This window comes from Ptychodera flava, chromosome 20, assembly GCF_041260155.1.
Source record: "Ptychodera flava strain L36383 chromosome 20, AS_Pfla_20210202, whole genome shotgun sequence".
NCBI lineage: Eukaryota > Metazoa > Hemichordata > Enteropneusta > Ptychoderidae > Ptychodera > Ptychodera flava.
Window position 1 is genome coordinate 26,484,351 of NC_091947.1, and position 24,194 is coordinate 26,508,544.

The 24,194-nt window shown below is 41.7% G+C and overlaps 2 protein-coding genes across 4 annotated transcripts in view; both read right to left on the reverse strand.

The window, feature by feature from the left end:
- Positions 1-24,194, reverse strand: part of LOC139120440 (uncharacterized) — a 60,765-nt gene that overhangs the window by 18,088 nt on the left and 18,483 nt on the right. Inside the window, exon 1 of one of the 3 annotated variants that reach the window (XM_070684847.1) lies at positions 6,579-6,900. The exons of 1 other annotated variant lie outside the window; for it this stretch is intronic. In XM_070684847.1, the coding sequence (XP_070540948.1) occupies positions 6,579-6,640 (62 nt within the window). In that variant the 5' untranslated portion in view covers positions 6,641-6,900. Of the gene's footprint in view, positions 1-331; positions 852-6,578; positions 6,901-24,194 lie in introns of those variants that run through there. One more of the 3 variants, XM_070684844.1, reaches the window with a different exon arrangement.
- Positions 9,739-22,402, reverse strand: LOC139120441 (insulin-like growth factor-binding protein-related protein 1). The gene is made up of 3 exons (XM_070684849.1): positions 21,446-22,402; positions 13,123-13,446; positions 9,739-11,108 (listed from the first exon to the last, which is right to left on the reverse strand). The coding sequence occupies exons 1-3, from the start codon at positions 21,906-21,908 to the stop codon at positions 10,924-10,926; spliced, it is 972 nt and encodes a 323-aa protein (XP_070540950.1). The 5' UTR covers positions 21,909-22,402; the 3' UTR covers positions 9,739-10,923.

A 24,194-nucleotide genomic window follows, 5' to 3' on the forward strand; every position in this document is an offset into this window, starting at 1 on the left:
AAATTGACATTTTACTGCGCTGATCAACCATTGTTATTCTTGGGCGAGGAACAGATTTCCGTCCCCACTCCAAGTCTCAGTACAGATGGAAGGTAAAAATGAAACATCGCGCATATGGTATAACAAGCACTTGCAAACAATATAGAAGAAAGTTATCAGTGCTTGAATTTTTCACTATGAACTGTCTTCACCACAATAAAATCAGATTTAACATGATCCTGAATGTGACGTAAACTAAGCATATTCCGTTGATTTGTGCTCCGAAAAACCTTCAAAATCTGCTATCCAACATGGATGTGGCCCTGTTAACATTTTTCTGTCTGTTTCTTACCGTCGTTCGTTCCAGGCGATGCCAACCCTCTGCGTTGCATCTGTGTTATAGAGCACTCTGGGCTCTCTTCCTAGATATGCGGCTTCCCGCAGATACGAACTCGAAACCCGTCTTGCCGGCGTGGATTCCGAAACAGTTTTCGGCCTGCGTGATTGCCCCGAGGACCGAGTAGACGAGTTGTTGCTGTCCTCCCTTGACCGTTGGACTGTGTCTGCACTCGACGGCATGTTTTGAAATAGATGACCCGTCTCGCTCTCCCTGTAAGTCCCGGCCTAGTGGCTGGTTGAATCACACACGACACACTCTCAGCAATTGTCAACAGATTCGATCCATACATCCATCGCCAAGCAAGTCTCCCTGGAAATTGCTTTTACATCCAAAGTGAACGCTGACATGTTCTCCTTGACGCGTTTGCCGATGAATCCATCAGTGATGAACCGTCTCTCTGTTTAGCCGTTGCTGTTTTCTTTTAAGTAGTTGCTAGTCATTCCGTCATTCCGCCAGTCAAACGCTTTATGGCGCAAGACAAACAAATTCGCGCGCGCATTAAACAGAGGGCAGAAGGCGGTGCCACTGAGGGCGTGGTGATTTATTCATGGCATTTTACAACCCTCCAAAAGGTATAAAAGATCCCAGTCTCTTGACAAATGAACGCAATTGCATACATGTCTGAAACTGTTCGTCGACTGCCTCAGTGTATAAGAGGGCCATGGGAGGCTAAACCAAATGCATTCCACTTATCGTTCATGGGCGTGAATATACTTTATAATCATGATGAAGGGTGGGATATTTCGAGTAACAGTTTGAGTTCTACACAATTTAGACACAAATGAAGAAACAGCGTACTTCAGGCTATTTGTAACTACATGATAGGTAGTTTGTATCGTTGTTAGCTACTGACACGGTCTCCTAATGTAGGGCAGCGATATCCCATTTATCAACATTGACAATCAGGCAGGTGTGTTAAGCGAGGTTTTGATTCGTGACTGGAATGATTTCCTTTGCGAATTCATCCATACTCCGACTCTCAAAGAGTCTGGGTACATCTCAAAAACTGGCAAATGTTTCCAAGAGACAGCGAGTTGACCAAAGTTACAGCATTTTCAAAACTCGTCTGGTGTAGGTTAATGCAAGTAAAAGAGCTTAACCTATTGTGCAGAGAAAGGCGTTATAGTAACGCTGCGTATAGGGTGTTGAAAATGAACTTCAAAATATTTAGTGTAATAAGGGAACATTTGTGACTTATATGAGGATTTCTTTCTTTCTTTGCAGACTCGTTATGACTCGCGATTTTCAACAAAGATTTTGAAACACTTATTAGGATCATGTTTTGACATACAAACGGATTAGTTCTGCCCGCCCTAACCTCTATTTATAAGTCAACAAAATGATCGCACAAAAGGCAATCTCGCTGATCTGTCTTGCACAAAGGGTTCCATTGCACTGGTGTTGGTGTAGGCCGGGGCTATTTGAACTATGCACAGAGCACCAGGGCGTGACATGAATCCCAATTTTAGTGTTTCGGAAATGAAAAAGAAACGCGTGACGTTAGAGGTTGGATGGCGTCTCTGAAACCACCTGTGGAGGCGTGGTTTAAATGATACAATAATTTGCACCAGTGGAGCCGGACTGTTGATAGTTCTTGGATAACCTTGTTTCAAAGCTGCATTGGAGATGTGTATAAGCATTACAATTGTTCACTGCAATCTTGGGTTCAGTATATGGATTAATCGTAACACAATATACTAAGATAGAGAGTTTATACACGATATATTTATGTTTGGCCGATTTTCAATAATGGCGCAAAAATCGTCTGCGTCAGGGTGAATAATACACCAAATTTAACTCTATTGTTAGCAAGAAAACAGTAATAAATATTTCATTTATCCTCCTAATCTGTTTTTGTGTTATTAAAAAGTAAATTTCAGAAGCAGACACTAATATAGAATATCGAGTACCTTTTAACTGTCACTTGCTGTTTATTTTCTCACTAACTTCCAGTCGGCATCACATCGTTAAACGCGACACATCAGTAGCTAGCATACAGACACCAATTGCATGGATCAGATACAAAATGTGCGCCCTCAACGCCACAGCGAGCTGATCGGCGTCCCAAAACACTGCGGCGGGAACAAGCATAGCGCCTAAAAACGGAATAAGGGTGCGGAAATGTCGGACATCATGGGTGCACGTACATCGCAGTGTGTAGTGTGTGTGTAAATGTATATAGTGTACAGATTCATGGCCGATCATGGCGGACGATGTTCACTGGCTTCAAACTCAGTTTACATTTTCTTTTAGATTCGTTTTCTACAAATTCACCTGCATTGCCAAAACTAAACTAATAGCAATAATGTATCCCCGGCCTATAAATGAGTGAAGCAAACTTTGGAATAATTAATGCACTCGGCTTCGCCTCGTACATTAATAAATTTTTATGATCTTGGTGAAGGGAAGTAGACTAATTATCATAGACGTCATCATCAACTATTCAGGATATTTGAAGTTATCGCATTAATCTGAAGACATGATAGTATTTCACTGTATGATTTAGTTTACATCATGGCGTAAGTGTTCTAACAACTATCCGGACCTATTGCCATTCAGTATGTCTATGAAAAGACAAGTGAGAGACATGCATGCGCGAATCCATTGCATACGTTAGCAATACAGTACCATAATTAACTCAGTTTCATTCTCGCCGACGGTGGCTCGGGGAAAACAATGTCAGCCAATGATCTAGGTAAATATTTTGTCGCCAATCAAAGTCCTTATTATCGTGAGTCTGAGGGGAGATCTGTGAGCAAGGTTAGCTATAGCTATCCAATCTACTGCAAACATACGGTGAGAAAGGCTGATCTCAATCGGTCATGCAACTCTCTGTCGGGAACAAACCTTGTTGTAACTTTTGTGCATGACTTCATTTCATATAGTTCGAATTCTGAGCGCTTTTACGGACATGTTTCGCACGTTTCCTGCCAAACGTGTTCGGCGGTTCATTTTCAAAATTAAAGACGAGCTCGGGCTAAGAAATATTGAACCCGGCATTATACACCATAGAATAGATGCGCCTCTGGAACAGTTTTTTCGCCAGACACTAAAATTTCACAATGCTTTTCTGGTCTGATGCTTGTAATGTGTGAACTCATTTTGAGTATTTGGAATGAATAAAAATAAGTTCTCAACGTCTTGTTAAGATGAATATAACATTTAATAGTTAGTGTCAGTAGAGCTACCACAGGTTGTACTGGTCATTTTAAATTTCCTTTATCGATAAATTTAGAATTTTTTTCCACAACGGTGCCCGATTTTTATGGTCAATTACGAAACGAGAATGGTCAAATATTTCCTTGTGAAAAACGAAAGCGATAAACAAGGCGATGATTACCTTAAAACCAATTTGAAGTGTGTAGTGCATTATAAATATGACAGAAAACTTCCATGCATAATGAATATTATCCCTGCACTAGCCTGCAGACCATAGTTCATACTTACGACATTATCAAGCTAACGAAGACCTCTAAGAGCTACTTTTAAATTACTCTTTACAGATGAAACGAGGTGAAAAAATGAGCAACACATTTTGCCTTTAGACACTGAACTGCCGTGCCGAACTTTCTCTTTCACGGTATCATCGGAAAACTTTCGCATATGGTGAATTATGTGACCTGGCTACTCTCAACAATCAACTTAGTTTCCAATTGAAATTATGAATGTTCTAACTTAAATTGAGAGAACAATTATATGTGTGGCATTTACGTTACGTCAGAAATTTAGGGCCTGGGCCTGCTCACATGCACGGCGCCCCTCCCGTTCAAGTTATATACCCTTTGCTATCAGCAGTGATAAATAGTAACATGGAACTGAAATATTGTTCCGCCTTGTGCGTTACGATATCCCGAAAACGTCGCCAAGTTTGAAATAAACAAAATCTTCAGTAACAATTTCTTAAATTGCCATTGAAATGGCACTGAGGTGATGCAAGGAGTATTATACCAACAACAAATGAGCGTCTCTCCTAGCTGTTTGGAGAGGTTCTGTCCTTTTAGAAAGGCTGTAATAGCCGCGAAGAAAAGTATTATGCAATGCATTGTGTATGGCGGCCACACCATTCGTTGCAAATAACTTTACGCCAGTGGGAAAGCAGACAAATAAAACAGCTAGGCAAAGAAAAACAGGATCAAAGACATGTCTTGATTTGTTAGGACTATTTGTAGTGTGGCTCAACACGGATATAGCAACTTTTGCCGGAAGGGTGGTTTATACCGGTTTGGAAAAGGAACGCGGAATACAATTTGGGAATTTAGTTGTAAAGAGAATGGCCAAATAGATTACATAATTATTGTTCAATGTCATCGTGCAGACGCGTAATCAATGTTCAAAGAAATGGAAACCATCGTTACTGACTGCGAATAACCATAGAAACGCAGTTCGCTCATACTTGTGACAGCCAGAATCACGTGAGAGTCGAAACTCCCAAATTATACGGACACGCATAGGATCCACAGTCGGAGAGGACCTTGGAGGTTGTTTAATCGCCTGTAAGAGAACAATTAGCGGCCTGTGTCGCCACCGGGTGGAATCAAGCATTGTGAGGGCGATTGCTCAAAAATGTTGCCATTGGCAGGGACAACACCGCAAACGACAGCTTTGGGCTCATTCCCTTCGGCAGAAAACTACTACCCGCGCTGCGCTGGGGTCGTGAGAGCATAGCTGGTGTTACACGGTAACACATTTGAACTTTTTACAACGTTGTTTCATTTACTGCCATTGTTTTTACTGCTAAGCCTCGCGATTCAACAGGTTACAGGGAAACAATAGCAAATAACTGTCACTAACGCTGTTCGGCCGAAATTCAGCTGCCAGGCCGCAAAAAAATGCATTGTGCTGTATGTGCATTCAACGGGTAAGGATTGAATTCCCCTTCGAACAATTTCCTCATTAACATCACCAGTATGACTAATTGTTTTACCTGCACAAGAAGAGAACTGAAATTAATTAAAAAACGTACAAGCTTTCCTTAAATTGGCTAATTAATTTTGCTTTTTTATACCTATTTTGTTAGCTGGTGTTTTTTTATGCACTTGCTGCCTTTCCTTCGTACTATCTTGTTTCGAATTCGGTGTTTGTAATTTTTTGGTTTTCTTAATCAGCTCTGTTTGTGTCCGTGTGATTTTTCTGTTGCGGTTGCCGCACTGCTAAATTTCATGGATTATTTGGAGCACATTGTGTTGCTATTTATTGTATTTTATTGTGTCGTAGTTCAATGGAGCCCCTGTGCCTCGTAAGTCAGATGTGCCAACGCGAGGTCTGACAGTTCAAACCCCCGCAGGCAAAATTCAAGAACGGCAGTCAAACAGGTTGGTCCATCGTACGGAGGGCCTCAACCAAAATCGAACACTATCATAGTATGAAACGGAAAACGCTGAATTAGTAGACTTTGGACACATAGACTCTTACTGCGATAGTCAGGTTTTAACAAACAAACTAATTGACACATACTGGGAAAAACTACCAAATATTCATTGTTGTAAACATTGGTTGGTGCTGATAACATTCTTGGTTGATTTCGTAATCGTTATACTGGCAACTGTTATCTGAACTCACCATTGTTTGAATCAGAGATACGAAAATAGACTGCCCTCAAGATTGTTGGCAAGGACACGGCTTGATTAGATCCAAATAGCAAAAGCCATTTCTGCTTTAAGTTGTCTTGTTCCGGTTATGGAGAAAGCGCGGCAGCAATAAAATACAAAATGTTATAAACAGTTATCTCTGGGTCGAAATCGTGTAGACATACTCAATTAAGTCTATTTACTTTTTCAGCACTGACAACAGTTAGTAGCTTCTGGTATGTGATTTGTTGAAATAACGGACTTTCAAAGTACATATATATCATAGCTGCCAAAGCCCTTGTCGGGTGGGGGCACTTGGGAAATGTCCCTGTCGCTTGCGATCAAACAACGTAAACATGTTCTGAATTGTACTTAACAACAATCACTAAGAGTTTAAACCCCTCGTTCTTTGAAAAGCAATGTAACATTAGAATTATACAGCACTCTTTATGTTTACTGTTGCGGCCAAATATCACAGCAGCACAGAACACGGGCGCTGCATTTCCTATACTACCCGCTCTGAAATTGCGTTTGGTTTCATATGAAGAATGCGCAGGGCGTCATTTTGTGTGTCGATTTTCAGAGCGACAGATGGTACAGTGTCTTGGGAGACCTGAAATAAGCCTACGTACCTGGGTAACAGCCAGCCGTAGGTTGGCGATGACTTCGACCTTGACGATTGTGCTGTATACATTTCATAGCAAACGACAAACAATCATAGCGACAGCTGTGGCCAACAAGCGATCACATCTCAACCAACTCTCTCCAACAACTGCTACACATTATAGCGTCCCGCCGCAGCACACTGCTTTTGATGAAGGAATCAAAATGTAATGTTGCAGTGTCACGTTAGGCTCTTAACTCATTACGGTATCTCTGTCAACCAGGTGTACAACCAATTACAGAGAGTGACCGCGACGAGCAGTCTCTATTCGAGAGTCTGCGATGACGCACAAATTTCATTGATTATTCGCCAATGAAGAAAAGACTCATCCAAGGCGTCAATAGCTCAATTCATCATTAGGAACCATCTCCCGGGATACACAACGCGGACTTTTGTTTTATCAGACAGATCCAATAATCGTGATCCGCAACAATGCGCGGCCGTTGACTTCAATATAAGGGCTGGGCCATTACACAAAGATGGGTATTCATGCCCCCCCCCCTTCTCGGCGGAGCTAGGGATCTAGATTCTAACACTTTCTTTAGACATGACATATGAAGTAACTGTTTCTTGCAGGTGACTCTAAGTATCAGTTTCCACCAAAGGACATTTTGAAGCGCTGTACCCTGTTAAGGCTAACAGTTCTCTTGAGAAATACCCAGGGTCGATTGGGAGTCCCGTGGCTAGTCTCCTTGTACCTGCCAACTACCACGCAACAACTTAATCTTTCAATGATGGCTCCGCTGATAGGCAATGTTATGTGAAGTTTTGTTTACGCAACAACACGTTTGTTAACATGCTGACAGCGCGTCTTTGAGATACACGTGGTGATGGCAACTGACCAATTAATTACTTGCTCCTGCGCGGCAGCGACCAGTCGATCTTACGTACATAATCGATTTTAGAAAAGCAGTTGCCAGGCAACACTCATGCAATACTTCACGACATTGTTTCAAAACATTATGTCTGTTATATAATTTAAAACTGAAGTTAATTTGTTGCTTTATTTTAGATATCCTTCTTCAAGACCAGAGACGGCACGAAGGTTGCAGGATCTTCTGCTTTTAAATAAAACTCGGGTCCGCGGTTCGACGGATAATTTCGTGTGACCCAACTGGTTTTACGTTAGTCTACCGACAGACGTTACACGTCGCATGCCATCATTGTAACACACATCTCAGTACAATCTCCGATAATGCAATACATTTCGGAAAGTAACCCTTAAAAACCAATCCATGCCGTAATAAGATTATCTTCAAATGTAACATACGATATTTTACCGAGTATGTCCTCACTCAAAATACGTCGACTGTGCGAAAAAGAGGTTTCTCTTTAAGTAGAGCAACTGGATTAACTCTGTGTGCCGTCGTTAAAAACAAGCGCATGCCACGATCACATTTGTTAGGTGTCTAAGAGACACAGAGTTAGTACTGGCAGTTAACAACATATATGCCTGACTTCTTTCAAAAGTAATGCTACTATAAATGCTCACGCACAATGAGCACAGAGACGAACAATACAACATAGATTTAGACTTCCATACTGACTGATCCGGTAACCACGGCAACGATCAGATCGAGTCAGATCGAGTCAATTTTTTTTTTTTTGTCAAATTAACATGTCGGAGAAATGATGCTTGAACTTGACAGTATACTGAAATACGATAGATCTGCCCTCCTGGTAGGTCCACTTGAGTTTAACTGTACTGATTTAAAATCAAGTTAATGACAATAATGCTTTCGCCAATATTCAGTCCCCCCCCTTCTCTCTCTCTCTCTCTCTCTCTTCTCTCTCTCTCTCTCTCTCTCTCTCTCTCTCTCTCTCTCTCTCTCTCTCTCTCTCTCTCTCTCTCCCCTCTTGCTCTCGATCGATCAAAATCACCTATTGCACAACGTGTCATGCAGAAAATATAGTGATGAACAACAAAAAATACTATATTCCCGGGACAAATATAAAACGCAAGATATCTAGTGTCAGCGGTGAAGTGAAATACAAATAGAAGGATTTCTGAACGCGACAGGGTTATAAGTAACACGGTCACGCCGCAAACTTTCAAGTTCTACCGCGTGACACCGTTACAAAAATGATAAAAGCCTCTGGAGGGCAGATTTCTATTCAACAAATATCCATGCATATTCTCGTTTGCATATTCTTTATGGCATATTTAAATGCAGCTAGCGTGTCCACAAACAAGAAGTACCTTTTCAAAATAATTTTTTTGCTTTTTTCAAAACCACGATTTCGGTAGCAGAATTACGTGTTTTCGATTGCTTGCCACCTTACCATTGCAGTGCCTTGAAACAAGGTTTAACCCTACCTACGGAACGTCTGCATTCCATGGTCACTCCAGTGGGTGTCAGAAACTCCAAAACTGATAGGAGGTAAAGTGAGACCATTGTTAACGTCAGCGCCAGTCGAGTCCGGGGCTTGCCTCTGCACCCTCAGAACGGGCAAAGTCAACCAATCGTCATGGTATCTCGGCGGAAGGTACAACTTCATCATTGCGGGGAAACTCGCAAACAAAACAACCTCACGCAGAACAGGAGAGTGGACTGATGTCTTTTAAATGATGTCTGGGCTTGTTCGAGCACAACTGAGAAATTCTCATAAAATAGGAACAAAGACATGTCATGATGTAAGACAGAAGCCATTCAAGATAGAAGTTTCTATAAATGTAGCAATTTTACCAGTGGAATCCAACATAAAACCATTTACAACCATTTCAGATCGGCATATCTAACAGCACGGATATCACCATGCGAGTCGCTATGCACCCGACTGACACCTGGTTTCCCATAGCCGTCACCGGGTGGCGCTATTCGCGCATATTCACGATGAAATATTTACCAAGGCACATTTGAAAAGAAAATGTGAATTTATTGACTTAAAAGAACTTCTCATATAACTTCACTGATATCAATTCATGCAATTCAGGATGAATAAAGTGAAAATATGTTGCTACATATAAGGGGACGGATACAAACACGGGTTGTAAGCTTATAATGGCTTTTGGGATCAGGGTAGCGCGGGCCGATACGTTATTTATTTATTTATTTATTTATTTATTTATTTATTTATTTATTTATTTATTTATTTATTTGTTTGTTTTTTGTTTGTTTGTTTATTTATTTATTTGAAGAAAGTGCCATCTAGGTATGAGTACAAATACGTAAACATTCTCAGTGTCGTCGTGATTTCCTAATATGCAGAAATACATTTGTGAGGCGCAAATAGTGAAGGTCGCTCTGCATATAACGTATGTTTTCTAAAGTTAATAGTATATTAAATACAGTTGTCAAAATGAACTTAAACCTTCTCGTTAAATTAATGACTGAAAATCCAAGGAGTGAATCAAACCGTCAAATATTTTCTTCTGCCCTGAAATCGTAATCTAAACACAAGAATAAATGTTTTCACGAGAAATTTAACATTTCCATATTCCTAAATCTAAATTGGAATAACGAGCGGAAGTTTCGACTTCCATGAAGTTATATGGGAGGGTGGTTGTTGTTAATGTTTTCCCTGTTATTACTGGGCGTTTTCTCAATCAAATTTTCCGCAACAAGTCAGTTGCTATGCACCAATAAAAACTGGAAAATGCCAACCTGTTGCGAGATAAGAATAATCAAGTATCTATAAATTTGTTAAAACAAATTGTACAGAATGCACAAACTCTCATGATTAGATGTTCTGTTATAGGAAACGAAAACATTTGACACTTTTGAAGAAAAAAGATATTTTTTGACTGTGTGGGTTCTATTAGTCCATAAAGTCTTGCCAGCATGTCTTCCTTCGTGCACTGGATTTTTTTTCACTACCGTGACCGATTTCCGTGTATTACTTCATCAATAATGACTCGAATTAAAATTTCAAAAATACTATCCGCTTACCAACGATTACTTGACGCCAATTTCTGCACTTTAATAAGCATCGCTATGTATATGGCACTTGAGCTTTTTAATCAAAATACATTTTCCGGTCCTATGGCGTATCACAACTGGCCAGTACACATCTGAGCGACTGCGCCCTCTGCAGGCCGGTAATGCAAGAAAGCGAAAACCCAGTAACTCCGAAAAATGTCGTCCTCAGAACTTTTGACGAGAGATCTTACTACCATGATTTTGGATTGAGTTCATTTCTCCATTAAACATGAATCAAACAGTATTTGAGACTCAGATTTGAAATTCTTATATCGATATGCTACGGTTTAAATTTACAAAAATTGTTGCCAAAAAGCAATACGTTGAAACTTTAATTTAAACGCTCTCCCGGCTATCAAAAAACCATGAGTTTTCCTCCCATTTTCGCATCTCTTACTCGCCATCACCACTGCTTAGCAAATCTTCTTCACTCTCTTTTTCTGGGAATAACCCATCCTTCACGTCGTTTTCATTGTCTTTTTCCTCAACAGGTTTGATTTCATTGTTCGTATCACTGCCCCTGCCGTTTGTTCTGCCGTCATAGTCGACTTCGCCTTCAACCAGCTCGTCATCTGTATCTGTGAAAGAAACAGCATGTAAATTTGTAATATGATAAAAATAAAATGTTAATGTGGCAATTTTTCAACTTTGCCTTGTTATTTGCTATTCACCTTAGCTATGATCGCTTCTCTCGAGGGGCGGGGTCGTATGCAATATCTGCCGACGTGTTTTAGTAAAATTATCACCAAGTATCAGAGTTTACGGGTTTTGTGGCAGTTCAGTATTCAGATGTTCTTTAACTTAAATTACAATCATATCTTTAAATATCATATTTATCATATGTATCCCCGATCGCCCTTAGACTGAAAAAATGCGAATTAGCGTTACCTAAAATATTGACTCAGAACTTTCAGTGAACTTCAAAGAATTTCACCAACAGTGCATATCTCTGGTAAGATTTATGTCTCTTACAAGTAATCTATTGTGCATCACGTATATTTAGTAGATGATGAATTTTCCCGTGCAAGCAACATGTGGATCTATTCAGATTGCACTCCAGGGGGAAAACCGAACCGTTTAATTCGCTCGCCTGGTGGCCGTTCCGGTCGACACCGTGGAAATGAGTCCGCCACCTTGGTAAATTTCTTTTTCTAAACTTTTACACCGATACATGACAATTTGCTTGTCGCATGCTGGCTGCCGTATATACGGTATACCAGTAATGACCAGTCGAACATGGTAAATTAATTACCAAGTTCACGAACTCGTGAGAGTTCCTGCGACCTTTTGACCTGAATTGACGGAGCCGCCCGATATATTCCACGAGGAAAGGAAATTCCTATCCCGCACTTCTGAGGTTAGGCAACGCGTGCGCAGCGGGAGACACAATGTTTGGAATGGCTAAACCTGTAGGTTAATGGTTTCCTATCATATAGAGTCCAGAGAGTCTCCGGTTTTGCTTTGTTTCTATATCGGAAATAACGATATTCCGAGTTCGAAAATTCTCGGCTAACGTAAAAACTGCAGTACGAAAAGCATTGGTTGAGATATGGTCCGCGGGAGAGAATGAACTGTTCATAGGGAGAATCTATGTGTCTCTGTTTCATTGCTCTTGCCAGGATCCCAGACGTAACAAAAAGAAGACTGTATTGTCTCCTCGGTACATAAAGGCCAGGAAGGTAAACGGCATTCATGAGGAAAAGTTACCGTGTGAACTTTTTTCGTGTGCGGTAGACACAGGTTTGATACGTCCCGTTGTTCGGCGTCTAGCGTCTTTACTGAACTCATTGAAAAAAAGTCTTTCATGGCTATGACACGTGAGGCAAGAATTGACATAACGGGGCTCAGGTCATGCAAGGACAATCACAAGACCAGAAGATCAGATCCATCTACTCTGAAAGGATGCTCAAGAACTGAACACGCCAATGAACACACTGTTCGCAATTTTCTCTGGATAATTATACAGTTGTCGTGCAAAGAATTTCAATGAGAGGAATTATAGTAACGCGGCTGTTAGTTTCTCCATGTATCCCCACTCGTGCTGGCAGCGTTGCATGGATAGTCCACCGAAGGCCCAAGTGTAAGGCCGAAGGCGGAACCTCGGTAGTAGTGAAAAGAATGGAAGACTTGACACCATAAATCGACGAGAAGTCCAAAACCAACGAAATAAAACATCCAACCTCAAAAACGTAACATCGGAAGGTCGAAAATACCTTCTAAAGTTCAAATCTTTACTCTGTTAACTGCATTTGACTGATATATGCCAAATCTGTGCAAAAATTCACAATTCACTGTCAGGCAATTCTCCGCATTCACGTTGCCGGTCCGCCATTGGAGATCATTAAAGTGCAGGGGATTATAAAGGGCGTAAAAGTACACAGTCCGATGTTCTTTGTTTAGGGTTGGTATTTGGAGGGGGGTGGTTTTGAACTTCCCGCCGATTTGTGATGTTAAACCTTCCGTTCTTTACACTGCTACCGAGGTTCGGCTTTCGTCCTTCGATCGACTATCCAGGCAACACTACGAGCACCTGTGTATATCCACAAAAAATACACTTTCTGCAATCTAACGTAAATTTCGAAAATAACATACCTATGAAATTCTCGTCGGCTGCGATCATAGCGCTTGCCTGTACACTGCCATACTCATTCTTAGCTATGCATTTGTACTCTCCCTGGTGAATTCTCCGGAAACCTTCGATCTGTAGCCAGCCTGTTAGCTGGTGCTTGTCGGGACCGCCGCGGGATTGAACGGCCACGTGTCTGTCGTAGCCCGGTAGCACCACGGCGTTCCCGTCCATCATTGTTTTGTGCCATTCGATGATGGGTGCTGGGAACCCTGTGACTTCGCAGGACAGCGTGAGGTGACCTCCCGTGAAATTGTGGATGCTTTCTGGCGGCGTGTCCATCAAAGGCTCTGTCAGAATGTATACAAAATAACATGATTTATTTACTGAGGTTTGGAAATATAGGCAGATGGCTTGAGAACCCCGTCAACATTTACTGCATCCGTTAAATCAAGACAGTTAATTTGGTCGCTGTCAATTCAAATTTACAATGCTTGCAGTTTGTCAGAAGGTCATGACTGGGTAGTTATGTTGTCTGATGGTATTATCGTTGCAATGAGAAAAATGCGAAATTTCAGGTTTTTATTTAAAAGCACGCTAAAAAACGTTATGCATTGCTAAGCATAGGTTGATTGTTTTATCAAACGATGATAACGAGTCACTGCAAAGCTTTATTCCTGATCATGGCAATCAAGCCATTCCAACGGCTACCTCTCTGAGCTGTGTCTGTTGCGTTACTGCACATTTCACTGACTCGGAAAGAAGCCATAGTGTGTTTGTTTCAATAATCAACAAACATTGGTGCTCCGAGAATCTCGAGAAGATTAACGATTCGAACAGTTTCTGGGTGCAGTTTATGTTTTATAGTTGACTTAAACAGGTCGACTTTGAATACACAAAGCGGAAATCCGAGTTTCCGGTCAAAGGTTCTTCGTTTGTTAAATTGTAAACCCTGGAGTTCAAGCGTCTCTGTTAAACTATGCCACATAATGGTCGTCGCTGACGGCCTATATGTACTAGTACCCGGACAACTGCCATGAACTTGTGTATCTGTATTTATAATTTTCGTTGACCTCGTTTTAAGTCCCGATGTCTGACGCTTTATTTATTACCATATGGCGTTTTATGGACCCAACTGAAAGGACCTCTTCTCTGATACACACTGCTCCGCTACCATACCCCTTGGCCTGTCAGTACGTGGTTGCGCACAAATCTTTGACGCAACACAGACACAAATCTCCTCCCTCCGGAAGGATTGTGGTAAAATGGGAGGGATGGTATTGAATGAAGAGGGTCACGAAAGCGCAAAAAAAGAAGTGGGTTACACATTTGTGGATACAGGGAAGGCAGTTCGAAAACACATACGTTGGGCAGTGACAAAAACAGGGGGTGTCAAGCTAGGAAAGAAAACATGCATCATTTTGTTTTGCTTTGTTAGTTTTCGGAAGAGGGACCCGCCTAACGGTCATTTCGGAGAAGAGAAATGGAGAAAAGCAAATGATTAATGGCTGAATGAGTCTTTTTGCCGATGCGGAAGAGGTTTCGGTGTTAGGTACACGTCCTGAACACACTGATTTCAGGGGTGACCGTGCTACCATGGTAACAGTATTGTTTTCGTTCCTTCGATATAAACGCGGTGCCATAAAATGAATGCGATCTACCGTGGAAGTGGCGGTGAATTATGTTTTGTTCGGCGTCTGCCGTGCCATACATCATAGAGATGTTTTCAAAACACAGGATTTTGTTTATTTGACATCGCTCCGAGCTAACACTGAACAGGGACGAAAAGTTGACCACTAAATGACATCGCTCGGGTACAAAAAGATACTTTGGGCGGGTGGAGAATAACATTTGTAACATAGGCCTACACGTAACCCAGCTTCAAAGCCAAGGGAGTCGACGGACGATATACGGCCCCGGGTACGCTGCTTTCGGTACACGCTAGCAATTCGATGGGGGTTTTTTGGTGGAAAAAACTTCGGGTTTCGTAAAGGATCATGACCCACAGTATGCCAGGGAATATAACATCGACACGGGCCCACACATCATTCCCATGTTATTTTTCGCCTTATGCAAACATTTTGAGTGCATAAGATGACCCGTCACGCGACTTTAGCCACCCCTGGCGAGAACCCTTATTATGAAAGTATTTACCCGCCAAAGAGGGTGCGAGTGTGCCCTACAAATATTCCATATGCTTTCCACTCGAGCGTGACAGTGTTTTTAATCGAAGCCTTTCTATGTCTAGCTGTTAAATTTCGCAGAAAAAAAGAGTTGAAGTAACATTCTGTACACATATGCCCAGCTTCGGGTATGTTTGCATTGTCGGGTGTCATGTACCGTGATTGGCAAAGAAAGGAGACGTTGTGTCTTTACCATTTCCCATTGCCAACGGTCCATGGCATCTCTGGACGGAGTCCAGTGGCCGGTATGCGAGCTATCTGTTGTAGACCGACACCTGCTCAACGCTCGTCTCGGGTGGCAGTCGCGATTTTTTTAAATGTTAATGGGTGAACTTAAGAATGGGTAAGGTAACCCGGTTTCAAACAAAATGTTTGGTAGAAGTACCAGTCACTAAAAAACAGCATGATTGGTTTCCCCGGAGAGACGTGGTGTTTTCTTTTATATTGGTGATATAATATATCATCTTGCACCTAAAATAAAGGTATACGTTGAGTATTTGCCGGGCACTCTTTCGAAAACTGGTCCTCAGCGTTAATGAGCATGGTAAATATGTATCGTTAATTACTTTTCTGACATGATGTGATTACACATTCATTGATGTGTCACGGCAACTTCATTTCTAAATACTGACAATCATTTATGGGGACATTGTTCAGAAGTATTGTCGTTCTCATGTATAAACACCGTGTCAATGTTTCTTGAAAGTTAAGTTTAAGGTTGATCATCATTTTTTTCTCAGTCTTCGTTCATTTTGCTTCTCTCATACTGCTGAAACTAATTCACAAACAAGGAGGCTTTGGGACAACTGCTACCACCGCGGGTCGCAACACGACACTTCAGAGTGCTGCAAGGACCATATTACATTATTACACGAAATGCGAGAGAGTCACCTTTCACAGATACTCACTTGTGACGGTAAACTTTTAACTTTAGTGGTTGAGATACATACACCGTTCATGCTGGAAACAGTCCAATGTAAGACGTCAATTTTGTGGACATCGGGGACTTTGCGTAGTGAATGGCTCATTACTGCGTCGGTAACGGGTAAACAGATTCAAAAACTGATCGGTTTCACTGACACAATTCTTTTAAGCAAAGCTGTCCAAAGCGAATAGTACATACTTCTCACAGCGGCGACCCTTCAGTGCCAATATCGATCGACCGAAAATATTCATTACAGACATCGAGAATAGGACAAAAAAACGAAGCATCGACTTTCAAAATTCAAAATTCATATCAATGTCAAGAGTATTCTAGGAGTAAGAAAGTGAGATAAACCATGAGAGTAAACAGGGATATATAAATGGGCTAAGGGTCAAAAGTGGCCAAAATCGCGTTGACAAAACGCCTTGAATTTTACCCCAGTCTTGGAGCAAAGGGCCACCTTTGAACGATACAACGTGGGCGGTCACTTTTTTCGTTGCTCAGGAGTCGATGGTCCTGTGCCAAATCAAATTCTAAAGCGCGCTGAAAAATCTAATTTCTCCGTTCCATCATTCACCGTTATCACTTCCAGATGACCTAAGATGTCCTTCCTTGCACTGCATAACTAATATTTTCATGACCGCGGGTAAACTAAAATTTCGGAATTAAATGCGACTGCCGGTCGAACTCCTTGACCTATAGTATGAGTGCAGACGTCATAGTTAATAATATTTTCATATTAATTACAACGGGTGTGACACGGAATTCTTGGACCTAACATGTCCTGCTGATGTCGACATCTAACAAAATTGAAGCAGTTACATAGCCATGAAAATGTATTGAACCCTGTCTGAGGTAGTTTAGGTTTCGTCGAATATTAGAATATTTGAATCACGATTAGGGGTTTCATCGTAAAATAACGGATATATTTGTGAAGACTCACTTTCAATGGCCAACATGATCTGAAACATGTGAAATGAACTTTATTACATAAAAAACGCGCTTGTTTGTGTATTTAACAAAAACAAGATGGCCTGACGTGACGTTGGATGTTTGAGATACCAGATAGTCACGCAAACCTCGTCGAAGTCCACGGTCAAAACAAGCAAAGGTAACTGTGACCGCAGGTGGTCCTTGTACCCTTGAACTCTGCTGAAATTTTTCCCACCCTTTGATGCCATTTCAGACAAAAAGCACATCTGTTCTGTAGTGCTGTGTATGTGTGAGCAAAACTCAAGGGAGTAATTTTTCTTAAAAGCTGCTCTTTGGGATTTCTGTTTTCTGACTTTGTTTGTGGATACAATAGTGCCTGATCTTTTTCACTCTGAAAGACGTTCTGCGGCTTCTCAAGTTTACAAAAATATCCTTTGATTATTTTTCACGGAAATGACAAGATTTACTGCCAGTTGGCAAACAAAGAGCTAGGCTTATCTGTCGGCCCGGGCAATCAAAACAGAATAATTCGCAAGCCTTGTTAGAGGTTAAAGGGGATGGGTTCGCTGGTTACTGTCGGCACATTATTGGCAGGGTTCTTGTAACTGTATCAGTACGAGCTGAATTGGGAGGTAGAGGGAGAAAGGATAAGGAAGAGAAACGGAAACGATGAACCGTGGATGAAAAGGGTTTTTATCTTCAGTTCAGAAACTTCACTCTTCACAATCTCCAATACTCAGCTAATACCGATGTCGAGACCGAGTGTGCACAAATGTGTCGTTTCGTACATATTTGAGCGTGAGTGTATGTGTATATAATGTATGTATATTCTTATTTCTCATGGCATGTCGTTTCAGAAGACGTTCTACATATTCAGCACATTTTACACCAGTTTGTTTGTCAACACGTTCCATTTAATAATCACTATAGCATGCTCTACAAACTGTATTACCGAGATCAACGCCTGAACAGCCTGCTAAGGAGAACCTTACAAAGAACAAATAGTTATCACCGTGCAAATGGCATTCCAGTGGGCGAAGCATTCATCGTAAGTGTGGTTCGAGTTTCTCGAACATTTCCCCCTCAAGTTAAAAGCGTTCCAAATATTAGCGCTGCAGACTGAGATATCGTATGATTACACGGAAGTTTGACAGCCTTACAGAACTATTTTTTCCGCTTTCGGACACTGTTAAAATGCACTTTCTAATTCCCGTGAGATTACTTATGTTTTTGTTCCAGGAAAGGGCCATTTGACGCTCTGCTCCCCCCTCTGCCCCCCCCCCGTCTTTTCATCCGTTTTAGAAGACTTTATACATTAACATAATATATCCCCATTATATGTGAAACTTCATTTGCATGATTTGTTTAACTCGTTGTTCACTAAGTAAATAATCGTTTTGCTACCGTCATACGATATACTACCTGTGTTCGTGCTTCTAAGGGGGGGGGGTGGGTTGGACCGACAACTGTGGAAATTCAAGTCTCGCATAGACGAAAAGACTATGCACTACCACCGACACTGACTGCGCAAAGACGGCGTGTTCAACTCTAACACTTTTTTGCTGTAGTCAGACATCGTTAGCTGACAACAAACTTTTGTCTAGTTCCTGCTGAGAATTCAACAAAGAGAAAGCATTTCGTCAAGTCTGACTAAGGCAGCGGTAATTCTGCGATGTCACGTTACGTCTTCGGCATACGAAAATTACGCATTTTGTCTTTCGAAGTTATAAGGATGTGTAAACCATTTCGTTTAGTGTACGTCTTCGGAAAATGAATCAATCCTTTCTCGTCACTTGATGTTAGTGCCTACCGTTGCTTAATGATTTGTTCTGAATATAAAGCGAGTCAAATGTCACGTGACGGTCCTTCCGTTAGCTCTCATCAATACCTCACTTTGCGCAGAGGTGTATCTCTGTTCCTTTACATTCACTTCACGGCAACGCAGAGGGTTGTGGGTATTTGGAGCGGATGCGGGCGATGACTACCGTACAGTTGAAAAGAGAACCTAACACGACTGCACTGTACAATTGTACGAGGCCGTTTGCCTTTGAGATTCCATTGATAGTGGAACGGCCCCGACGTCACATTGCATGGCCTGGCTCTCACACTTCGCTGCACATTTTCAATCAACAATCGGCTTCGACCTTTGCCCCAGAGCCTTCATCGAGTGAGAAAGTTGAGGATGTGTGGTCACGAGTTTCCGAGTAATGATGATAAAGACGACGATCCGCATCCAGCCTGATCTCCGTACACTGCTATCTCGGTTTTTGAGCTCTTAACTTTTAACGAGAGCACTAAAAACACCCACTTCTCCCTTATCATTGGCGATGAGGCGTGTAATTGTCAAGCATTCCAATAAAAGTGAATATACTGTTCTTTTCTTTGGTTTGCCTAACCTTGAACGAGTCCAAGTTAAGGATGTACTACAATCTTTTTTTTTTCGAGGAAATCGCACGGAGCAAACTAAGGCAGCGAATGATTTTAGCAATTTTGGGTCATGTGATATCGTTTTCAGCGTTTTACAGAGGAAAAGAGGAACACAGACGCTTATTGACCGCGTGTGTTCTGAATTCAATGTCGTTGTCTATATGATCACCTCATCCATTGGCCCTTCTTACGAATATCTTGTACCTAACGAATAAAAACCTAACAGTAACGTTTCCGTGTCATTTACAGTTATTAACTTATAATTTTCTTGGTGAACGGTTCATTTGTTCTTAGAGCTCAATGGTATAGCAGAGGAGGTAAACAGCGAAACAACGTTTGAGAGTCGATCGAAAGCGCCCCATGCACTTGAAGTCGATTGTCGTCTTTTTGGCGATGTTGCATTTCGAATTGCAGCAATCTGTTTTGTCTCCATCACCGATCAACGAATACAGCGTTCCCCAATGAAATACATTTGCACTGTATCTGCCATCCTAATGGATCAGATGCTATCGCGATTATCGATGCAATGTGTGGTCAACCGACGCTCAGGACAACTTAAAGTTCTCCTGCAAGTTCTCAGGGTGAAAGTTCTCAAAGATGTTTGTAATCTGACCCCATTTAGGAGTAAGTTCCCCGGAGACCCTGCAATTAGTCAGTGGTTTTACACAGATTGTGCACGAACGCCCTATGGATATTAAAACTCAAACTGTTCGACCGGCGACCAATGGAACCCGCTACCGTTTCTTTCAAAATCTTGTGTTTAAGCAAGCAAAGCCCCAAATAGATAGGTCAACCGACCATACTGGAAAGGATGGGGACTGACCTAACTCTGGTGGTGAGAGTGTTCAAAACATTGAATTTGAAGAATGTTACAACCAAATTGAGGCTTTGCTTCGATCTTTTAGAGCAATGTGAGTCACCTCAGAGTATATTTTCGCTGTTGCTAACGTCTTCATTTTGATATTCTAAGTAAATATTAGTTGTACACACAAGCAGTCTATATAACCCGATATGAATAACTAATTTCATATTGAATCAATATATTTAAGTAATAATATGTATGTATGTATGTATGTATGTATGTATGTATGTATGTATGCATGTGTACGTACGTATTGTATGCCATAATTTGTATTTGCATATGAACAAATATCTCTCAAAGATGCGAAAATCAGCTTTACTGATTACATGAAAGGGGATTCCCATCCGAAAGGTACTGCCAGCGACAAGATACGTTTCGCATTCTGTTTGCGACCTAGTTGAGTACTAGTATGTTTATTGAATGAAAAGTCTTGCCTAAATAAAAATTCTGTCTGACGCCAGATGAATGTGAGCTGTCCATGTTTCAAGAAGTTCATCAACACTGATACATTGCTTTCATGTCTCTATGAGGTGAAAGGTTATATTCGATAAATTATCAATTCAAGGAATAATGGCATGGGCTGTTGTACTTTCTCGGTGGGAGGGATATCGCTTCAGAAAAAAATACAAATTTCAGTTCTGGTACCCACTTTTTCGATCTTATTGAACAAACCCTAAAATATTTTGAAGAAAGCTAAATCTGTGCCAATATTGTATTATTTTCTGAGTTACAGATAAACACATAACATTTCAACTCACACCATAAGTATTGACCTTGACATGTTATAAGTATCAAGATCGATTGTTTTGATACTTAATGTATGGTGTGAATGGATAACTTAAGGATTGTTCGGCCTCCCATCGCTTGGTCTTACTATCGCAAAGGCCACTCACACTGTTTTTGTTTACAATCTACAGCTTATTTCATTTTAGAATCTTAGGACAGGGTCAGGGATTGGAAATAAAGCATGTACAGAAATCATAAAATATAGATGTTATTACAAACCAAACAATACTTACCACTCGGACACGGGCCATCATTGCGGACAGCGATCTCCTTGCCGTAGCGATAGACGTCAGCCGTCAACTGGCACACATTCCGATAAGTCTTGCCGTTGGAACCACAGACCAACTTGTCGTGTTTGCAGTAGCAGATAGTCTCCTTGTTGGCGGGGGAATAGTTCGGATGGGCTTTGCACTCCATGTCCTTGCCACACCTACCGTACAGGTAGTTGCGGGGGTCGATGCGCAGTAGGTCCTCCCGGTCGCAGCGCATTCCTTCTCGGTTGCCGCAGATGTCACAGCAGCCGCAGCGGTCCTTCACCATGCCGGCGATACAGCCGAACTGTGGCTTGCACGCGTCCGGATCGCATTTCCCGCACTTAGGCGGGGGCTCGAATTCGTAGTGCTGCGCGTTAGCGAAAGCCACGATAGCTACCATAAGAGTATACGACACGAGCTTCGTTCTCCCCTGCATATTCATAAGGTCAGTACAAGATCTAGCCAGGGATATTTAAAAACTGATAATACTCAATGCTAAACTTGCATGCACAAAATATGCGGATGCGAAGAGGATATAGATGTTATGCCTACAGTTTCAGGTTCGCATTTGATGAGAGAAACTCTTCGGAGACTGAGCGCGTACATTAAATCCTTCGTGAACACTCTCCCTGAGCCACTCTGGTCTTGTGAGTTGGAATAAATCCAACAAAGGCAAGAGGCTGTTTCCGGGCTAATCAAAACTTCCGACAACACTGATACCGAGTAGTTTGGTTGTGTTGATTCTGGCGGCAAAGACTCTTTATGCGCCGGGCAGCAAAACTTTTCACTCACTACACGCCAGGTTGTGCGCATGCTCCTAGGGCAGCGCCCGGTAAACGAACGCGACTGGATAAAGCAGCCGAAACAGAACACGGCAGCTTTCCCGGGGCTGTAAAATTAATACACAAGACGTAGCGCCGCGGATCTTAGCACAGTCTGGGAAATTTCCTCACAGAAAAGCGAGGGGATTTCTTGGATAACGCAAGGCGTATCTCGGATAATTATCGTTCATTACCTCCGAGATAAGCCGGTAACCTTTGCCACGCTGCAGGTATCGTTAACAAGCTGTGGACTAAAAATGCCCCAGGTGCTTGACCCCAAGTTCTCACAAACTCAACGCCGCCGCCAGAATTTATTGTAGCGCATTAAGAAATCCCTTTCACCGCTCTGCATCGGTCAATCAGATGGGAAAAAGGCAGACCAGAAGAAAATCACCAGAGAAATTACGCGTACGTTCCCCTGAACCAGACTTGAAAAGAGGATGGTCTCGCATTACATTTTGTGTCAATGTGCCCATCCAGAGCCAATATTTCAGACACTAGCCGTGTGTTTTCCTTGAAAACTTAGGATAATGAAGTGAGCAACGGCCCTTTGTGCAATTACCGTGACTTAAAAGAAGTGTACTATAGATCGCGACCGACCCTGACATACCCCTATGCAGTGTTTGCTTTCGCGATGGCTACTCGCTACTGTGCTCGTGACTGGACATGAGAACATCGACAAGGGACCAGACACTTGGAATCGCCGGAGAAAATCGTCATGACGATCCCAGAGATACGGAATTCGACATTAATCATATATTAAAGGAGCTTTGTCGCTGTCTTTAGAAATCCGGTTTTTTTGTGAATTTTTACATCGTTTGGGACGTCAGCCCCGTATTGTTCGGCATCGTGAAACATACTAAAAGAGAGGTCGGTCTGATGTAACCTTTAACCCCTCTCGTAGACAGACCACAAAAAGAAAACTGTGGGGCAAATTCTAGTATATCTGCCAGAGATGCATGCCAATGAGATAACGGTTGCTTCAACAAAGGGTTAGCTTCAACGGACAGTACTACACGGACGTTTGAAAAAACGAGTTTATTCGACGCCAAGACAGACATATGTTGTGCGTTCCCAGAACCAGCAAAACACGCTATGTTATATTTGAGTCTCGCACTTTATCCATTTTCAACAGTAATATGTAAATTTAACCATTTTCCCATTTCCGTTTTCGTCACTGTGAGCAAAACGAATTATATGCTTTCCGATCAGCCCACTGTATTTTGGTGCCATATTACTGGAAACACGCACATTTCACATTTGCCCTTTAAAATTGTTGTTCATGGGTTGCTCTTCAAGAGTTTTCAAGAATTAAAGGTGCTTCATTTCGTCTTGACGCAACAAAGAACGCTTATGAAACTATAACTTTTTTGTAACTCAGAGCGAGAGCTACCATTTTCACAACTTGAGAGTTTCTGGTCCACATCCGGCAATTCCTGAAAACCCTGAATTTAAGATTCGGAACACACTGGACGGCACGCAGGGTGAATTTTATTCGCCATGAGATCCAATCAAAACTTTAGAGACGAGTTGAAATTCGAAGTTCAATAATTTTTTCTGGATTGCAATGATATCTGAATATAAACAGAGCTGTGTAAGAGGTCAGTAACAGTCACAGACCGGGAATGATGCAAGCCAATGAGCAAAGAGCTACAAACTCAGAGGGCGCCCTCCTGCGCGCCTAAATCCTGTCATACGGGTTTCGCACCATTTCTCTGATTCATTTCAGAAATGAAGTTCATCATATTGAAGAAAGAGGGAAAAGGTGTGTTTAGAAGACAGTTGTAGTGGAATTGATTCATGTTACAATTAGTAAATACTGTATTAAATTCCAAAAAAACACGATAGTTGACCGCCAGCCCACATTCCTTCACTTGAGAGTTAGGTTGTCAGATACATGCACTGAA